At 45.4% G+C, this 7,175-nt stretch overlaps 1 protein-coding gene across 1 annotated transcript in view; it reads left to right on the top strand.

The window, feature by feature from the left end:
- The window catches only part of LOC101340975 (polycystin-1-like protein 2), a 99,284-nt gene that overhangs the window by 29,728 nt on the left and 62,381 nt on the right, over positions 1 to 7,175 (top strand). The window contains exons 7-10 of the mRNA XM_012555923.1: positions 2,413 to 2,562; positions 4,194 to 4,401; positions 5,333 to 5,453; positions 6,160 to 6,301. Coding sequence (XP_012411377.1) covers positions 2,413 to 2,562; positions 4,194 to 4,401; positions 5,333 to 5,453; positions 6,160 to 6,301 — 621 coding nt within the window. The remainder of the gene's footprint in view (positions 1 to 2,412; positions 2,563 to 4,193; positions 4,402 to 5,332; positions 5,454 to 6,159; positions 6,302 to 7,175) is intronic.

The following is a 7,175-nucleotide window of genomic DNA, read 5'->3' as shown; positions in this document are numbered from 1 at the left end:
GAAAGAAAGAAAAGACCAAAATGGATGTCAGAAGAGACTCTGAAACTTACTCCTGAATGTACAGTAACTAAATTGAACAGAAGAAATGATAAAGTAAAAGAGCTGAACAGAAGATTTCAAAGGGTGGCTTGAGAAGACAAAGTCTTACAATGAAATGTGCAAAGACCTGGAGTTAGAAAACCAAAAGGGAAGAACGCACTTGGTATTTCTCAAGCTGAAAGAACAGAAGAAAAAATTCAAGCCTTGAGTTGCAATTCTGAAAGATTCTATGGGCAAAATATTGAATGACACAGGAAGCATCAAAAGCAGATGGAAGGAATACACAGAGTCAGCGTACCAAAAAGAATTGGTCGATGTTCAATCATTTCAGAAGGTAGCAAATGATCAAGAACCAATGGTACTGAGGGAAGAAGTCCAAGCTGCACTGAAGGCACTGGCAAAAACCAAAACTCCAGGAATTGACGGCATACCAATTGAGATGTTTCAACAAATGAATGCAGCACTGAAAGTGCTTGCTCATCTATGCCAAGAAATTTGGAACACAGCTACCTAGCCAACCGATTGGAAGAGATCCGTATTTGTGCCCATTCCAAAGATAGGTGATCCAATGGAATATGGAAATTATCGAACAATATCATTAATATCACACACAAGTAAAATTTTGCTGAAAATCATTCAAAAGCAGTCGCAGCCGTACATCTACAGGGAACTGCCAGAAATTCATGAATGGAACAAGGAATATCATTGCCGATGTCAGATGGCTCCTGGCTGAAAGCAGAGAATACCAGAAAGATGTTTACCTGTGTTTTATTGACCGTGCAAAGGCATTTGACTGTGAGGATCATAAAAAATTATGGATAACATTTTGAAGAAAGGAAATTCCAGAACTCTTAATTGTCCTCATGAGGAACCTGTACACAGACCATGAGGCAGTTGTTCAGACAGAACAAGGGGATACTGTGTGGTTCAATATCAGGAAAGGTGTGCATCAGGGTTGTATCCTTTCATCATGCGTATTCAATCTCTATGCTGAGTAAATAATCCGAGAAGCCGGACTACATGAAGAAGAACGTTGCATCAGGATTGGTGGAAAACTCATTAACAATCTATGATAAGCAGATGACACTACCTTGCTTGCTGAAAGTGAAGAGTACTTGAAGCACTTACTGATGAAGATCCAAGAGTAGAGCCTTCAAGTATGGATAACACCTCAACATAAAGAAAACAAATCCTCACAACTGGACCAAGAAGCAACATCATGATAAATGGAGGAAAGATTGAAGTTATCAAAAATTTCATTTTACTTGGATCCACGATCAATGCCCATGGAAGCAGCAGTCAAGAAATCAAATGACACATTGCATTGGGCAAATCTGCTGCAAAAGACCCCTTTAAAGTGTTAAAAGGCAAAGATGTCACTTTGAGTACTAAGGTGCGCCTGACCCAAGCCATGGTGATTTCAATTGCCCCAAATGCATGTGAAAGCTGGACAATGAATGGAGAAGACCGAAGAAGAATTAATGCCTTTGAATTACGGTGTTGGCAAAGAATATTGAATATACCATGGACTGCTAGAAGAGCCAACAAATCTGTCTCGGAAGAAGTACAGCCAGAATGCTCCTTAGAAGCAGATGGAGATTCTTTGTCTCACATACTTTGGACATGTTATCAGGAGGGACCAGTCCCTGTAGAAGGACATCGTGGTTGGTAAAGTAGAGGGTCAGCAAAAAAGAGGAAGACCCTCAATGAGATGAACTGACACAGTGGCTACAGCAATGGGCTCAAGCATAACAGCTGTGAGGTGGCACAGGACCGGGCAGTGTTTCGTTTGTTATACATAGGGTCGCTATGAGTCAGAACTGACTCAACTGCACCTAAAAACGACAACAATTTAGTGGCATTAATTACATTCACTATGTTGTGTAACCATCATCACTATCCATTTACAAAAGTTTTATATCATCTCAAACAGAAAGTCTGTGCCCTTCTTAAGCAATAACTCCCTACTTTCTGCTTCCCCAGCTTTTGGTAACCATTGATAAACTTTGGTCTGTATGCATTTGCCTATTCTAGATATTTCATGTAAGTGGCGTGATCACACAACATTTGCCCGTTTGTGTAGGGAACAGGTCTGTTTATTCCTGTATCTTGAGGCATTAAGCACAGCACCTGGCCCAGAGCAGGCTCTGTTAACACAACTGACTGCATAGTGGGCGCATAGCACTGAGCACACATCCTGACTCAGGTTACTTACACAGCGACTCCATGTTCCTTGAGGGGAAGCCAGGTGGATCAGATTTGGTCTATCTCCATTCTATGCCTTTCACTGTGGCCATTCTTGGCACAGATGCTCTGGAGTGGAGAGGCAGAGTGCCAGTAGCACCCCACAGTAGGCTGGGCTAACTGTTGAAGGTCACCTCATCAGCCGACTGCTTTTTCTGCAGAAAGAGAAAGGGAAAATCGAGGTATACATTGAACCTGGTCGATATGTGGATCCTTTCACGACAGTGACTCTGGGCTGGCCGGACAATGACAAGAATTTACACTTCCAATGGTCATGTGGTAGGTGCTTTTAGAATATTTGAAGTTGTCCAATCTCACTAAGAAGTGCTAGCAAATTCTACTGCAATCTGGGAGGTGGGCGGAAGCAGTGGCAAACCAAGGGTGGGCAGGCAGTGGCTGTGGGATTGATCGACACTGAGTGGACACAGTAAGGGGAGGCGTTATCTGTAGAGAATTTAAAAACCGTAATAAAACCAACTAGAAGTCAGACTTCTTTATTATCACCATGCGCTGGCAATTTTAAACAACTTCAGTAATAAAATACTCCTCCCTTTCACCCCCACCCCCTTGGTATGCCAAAATTGCCTTCATATTTTAGAAATGGGTGTCCTTCTTTTTACAGGGGTATATTTTTCTATCTCCACACACATAACATAACACATATAACACACACGTACTCCACACACATTCTTTCAGAAATAAAATTAATGTCATTCATATTGTACATATTATTTTTGACATCCTTTTTTTTCATTTAACAATATGTCCTGTATATTTTAATGTCATGATATCATCTTCTCCAACTTGATTTTTATAATAGCTGTATAGTAGACTGTCAAGTTGATTTACCAGTGCCCTACTTTTGGACATTTATGTTGTTTCAAATTTTTTGTTCTTATAAAAACCACTGTAATGAACATTTTTAGTTCAGTCTTTACTCACATCTGTGGTTATTCTCACAAACAAATTTCTAAAAATTAAATAACTGGGTTAAAAGTCATGCAGAATTTCAAGCTTTTGATATTGATTGCCAAATGGTTAGGCCATTCTGCCAAATATTAGTTCTCACTATCTGAATTAATAGAGGATTCGCATATAGAGAGGAACCCTGGTGGTGTAGTGGGTAAGGCATTTGGCTGCTAATGAAAGGTTGGTGGTTTGAACCCACCAGCCACTCCGTGGGAGAAAGATATGACAGTCTGCTTTTGTAAAGATTTACAGCCTTGGAAACCCTATGGGGCAGTTCCACTTTGTCCTATAGGGTCACTATGAATTGGAATTGACTCAACAGCAGTGGGTTTGGTTTTGGTACACATATAGAGTTTAGGTAATTGAGCTTATGAAACTGACTCTTGGATATATCCTGTGCATGACTGTCATATCAGGGGAGAAGGGTGAGGTGATTGACGGATAAACATCAGTTAACAGAGGCAAAAGATACAGAGACTATGGAGTTGGTAACCTGTAGCAGGAAATGACATAGGAGCCTCCCAAATGGAGGTACAACTTCTCAGGTCCCCAAAGTATGGAGTGAGAATTACACTAGGGGTAAGAAGCTGCCTTGTGTATTCTCCTGGGGCTTTATATCTTCCTGGTCCCGTCTCCTGCTGTACACCTGCCTGTTCCCCAGGTATAAGTCACTGGTACAAAATGATCCTAGCATATCCTGCAGCCTTACTCCGAGTCTGGGTGAGGCATGGGTCATTTTCCCAGGAGCATCCTCCAGCAAAGCCATTCCTGTAACCTGCAAGTGAAATTTTAAAAAAAGTCAAAATCTCTGTTTGGAGCCTATTTTCTTGCCCATGGCCCATTTCTTCTAAAAACCCAAAACAAGAAGTTGGCCTAGTGTGTCCAGTTGTGGGTTCCCAGCCCCTGGTGAATAATCGGGTTTGTCCATCCTTGTTTCTCAGGGCGTTGCTGGGCTCAGTGGAGCGACTGTGTTCAGAGGCGGCTACTCAGCACAGACCAGAGGGAGCTGGTGGTCCCACCCTCCTGCCTGCCACCGCCAGACTCTGCTGTGACCCTGAGCCTGGCTGTCCGGAGAGGTCAGAAGCTAGAGGACAGGGAGGAGCAGTGCCTATATGTGTCCGCGCCCCTGGAACTCAGGCCTCGGGTCAGGTGGGCATGTGAGCAAACTCCCCCTGTATAGACATTCATTCACTCAACATTTCCTGAGGGCCAGTTTGAGGCTGGCACCACTTCCAGTGGTGGGTAAAGCCAGACAGGTCTCAGTTCTCACAGGGGCTATTAACTGTGATGGGCAATGATTCACACAAATGGATGACAGGAAAGAGTATGCTTCTATGACAACTTCCCAGGCTGGGCTCAGGGAAGGCTCCCCTCAGGAGCTGGGGCTCAAGCAGAGATGGGAGGATGAGAAGAATACAAAGCTGCCTTGGACATCCTCCTGGGGCTTTACAGACTCCTGACCCCCCCCCCCCATCCTGCTATACGCCTGCCCGTTCCCCAGGTGCAAATCTCTGGTACAAAACAACCCTAGCATATCCTGCAGGTTTACTCAGAGTCTGGGTGAAGTGTGGGCAAAGTACATAAGCTCCGTGAGCCCAGTTTGCTTATCTGTAATATGGGGATTCTAATTTGTCACTCATAGGGTTATTGTAAGCCAGTAATAGTGGAAGTCATTTATGCACTGTGGCATGCTCTAATACCACAGTACCGGTTTATTGCTATTAGAACTGGAAAGAACCACAGAAATACCTGTCATTTTGCAGGTGAGGAAACTGAAGCTCAGACAGTTTAGTGACTTGGGCCAGTGTGGACACTCTTAAGTAGCAGGGGCAGAATTTAAACCCAGGGTTCCTGTCTCAGTCTCTTGTGCTTTCCATGCATTACCCTGTGCAGTGAAGGAAAATAGGAATTCAGCCAGGGCGGGAGTCTCTCCATCTTCAAGACAGAGGCTATGCCCCTGTTGGGGTTGGGGCAAGGCGGATTTTATTCCATCTTTGTCCTGAGAAGAACTGGGCAAAGGACCAGGCAGATGGTAATGGGTGCCTGAGCCTCCTTCCTCACTCGGTTGTCTCCCTTTCAGCTGCGAGCAGAACTGCGGGCCAGTGAGTGCTGACGAAGACATGGTGCTCGGGGTCACGATGGGAGGTGATGCCCCCGTGGCCATGTTCAGCTGGTATTTAGATGACACCTCGCTAGAGAAGGTGAGGGCACTGGCCACTACTCACAAACAGAAACTTTCCCCCTATTTTGACTGACCAGACCTGTGTCGAATGCCCAGTACTGACCCAGGGGGTGGGTCACTCCACTCAGAGCTCAGGGTAGGGGCAAGCCCTAGAGGTAACCAAGGCATTGTTACAAAGAAAGAATGGATGAACAGGAGCACAAGAAATGGAGAAATGCTACCACAGATGACAAGTGTCCCACCCAGATCCCCTTGACAAGGCTGATACGCCCACCCTGATTACCTAGTGGCTGCTGGCCAGTTACTGACAGACGTAGGGGTATAACAGTCCAGTCCCTTGCCTCTGAGCTAGATAATTTCTGTGGCGCAGTTCACCCTCTAGAGCTCCCCATGGGATCAGGCTGAGGCTGGTGCCTCCTAAAACCATGTCTTTGCCTGGTTTCATTCTCTGCCCTATTCTGCTCCCCTCACTCCCCTTCTGGTTTCCCCTGAGAGTTCCCTCTCAATAAATGGCCTGAACATGAATTCCCCATCTCAGCTCTGCTTCAGGAATCCTTGGTGTAGGCTCGCCCAACCCTAACTAGACTGGAGATTGCCCTCACGGTGCAGTGGGCACGGTGTAGTAGTGGAGCCTGCTGTCCGTTCCTCAGAGACCAGCCTGAAGCCCTGTCCTGTTACCTGGGCCTGACTGCAGCCCCCCGGGCTCTGGCAATGCTCTCTTCCAGGCTGAGCCCCTTCCAGCTGCCTGCACACTCAGAGGATTTTGGCCAAGTTCTCTAACCCTCCTTCAGAGCAACACCTCCACGCTGCGGCTGAACAGCTCCTTCCTGCAGACCTGGGAAGAGGGCGTCCGCATCAGAGCCACAGGTGTGAAGGCCTCCTGTCAGAGTCTCTAGTTACAGATCCAGTCAGTCACAAAGGGGAACTGAGACAAACCCAGACTGACTGAAATGTGGGAAATCAGTGTGGCGTGTGGCTCATGGTCCAGGCGCTGGTGTGAAATGGCCTGAGTTTGAATCCCACCACCACCACCTCCTACCTGGGTGACTTTAGGCAAAGGATTTAACCTTGCTGTGCCTTAGTTTCCTAATACGTAACCTGGGGATGGTAAAGATGTGTGCCTCATAACTGTTACTATGAAGAGTGAATGAGATAACACCAGTAGTATAAGCACACGATTCTGGGTCCCACCAGGGTATGTCCTGCCAGGGTAAGTCAGTGCTTCGCATTGGGAAATGTAGATTCCCAAAAAAGATAAGCTGGATGATTATTCTTTTTACAAAGGGTGCCTTTGATTCATTACTTATCAAAGTGGTCCATAGACCACCCACACCAGGATAACCTGCTGTCCTTAGCTACCATTGAGTCAGCCCCGACTCATAGTGACTTATGTACTACAGAACAAAACATTACATCCTTACTTCTAAGGAGCATTCTGGCTGGTACCTCAGGATAACCTTGGGTACTAGTTTAAAAAGCATACTCCTTGGTCTGCCCCAAACCGTCTGAATTGAGCCGAGGCCAAAGAATAGCTTTAAGTGATTAAAATTTTCTTCATGCCGAGCTCATCCAGGCACATACCCTATTTTTTTTTATTGTACTTTAGATGAAGGTTTACAGAACAAATAGTTTCTCATTAAAAAGTCAGTACACATATTGTTTTATGACATTGGTTAACAACCCCACGACATGTCAACCCTCTCCCTTCTCCACCTTGGAGGACCCTTTTTTTGGTGAAAAT

Source organism: Trichechus manatus, unplaced genomic scaffold, assembly GCF_000243295.1.
Source record: "Trichechus manatus latirostris isolate Lorelei unplaced genomic scaffold, TriManLat1.0 scaffold00053, whole genome shotgun sequence".
Taxonomy (NCBI): domain Eukaryota; kingdom Metazoa; phylum Chordata; class Mammalia; order Sirenia; family Trichechidae; genus Trichechus; species Trichechus manatus.
The sequence above is the reverse complement of the archived record's forward strand: the minus strand, read 5'-3'. Positions and strand labels throughout refer to the sequence as shown.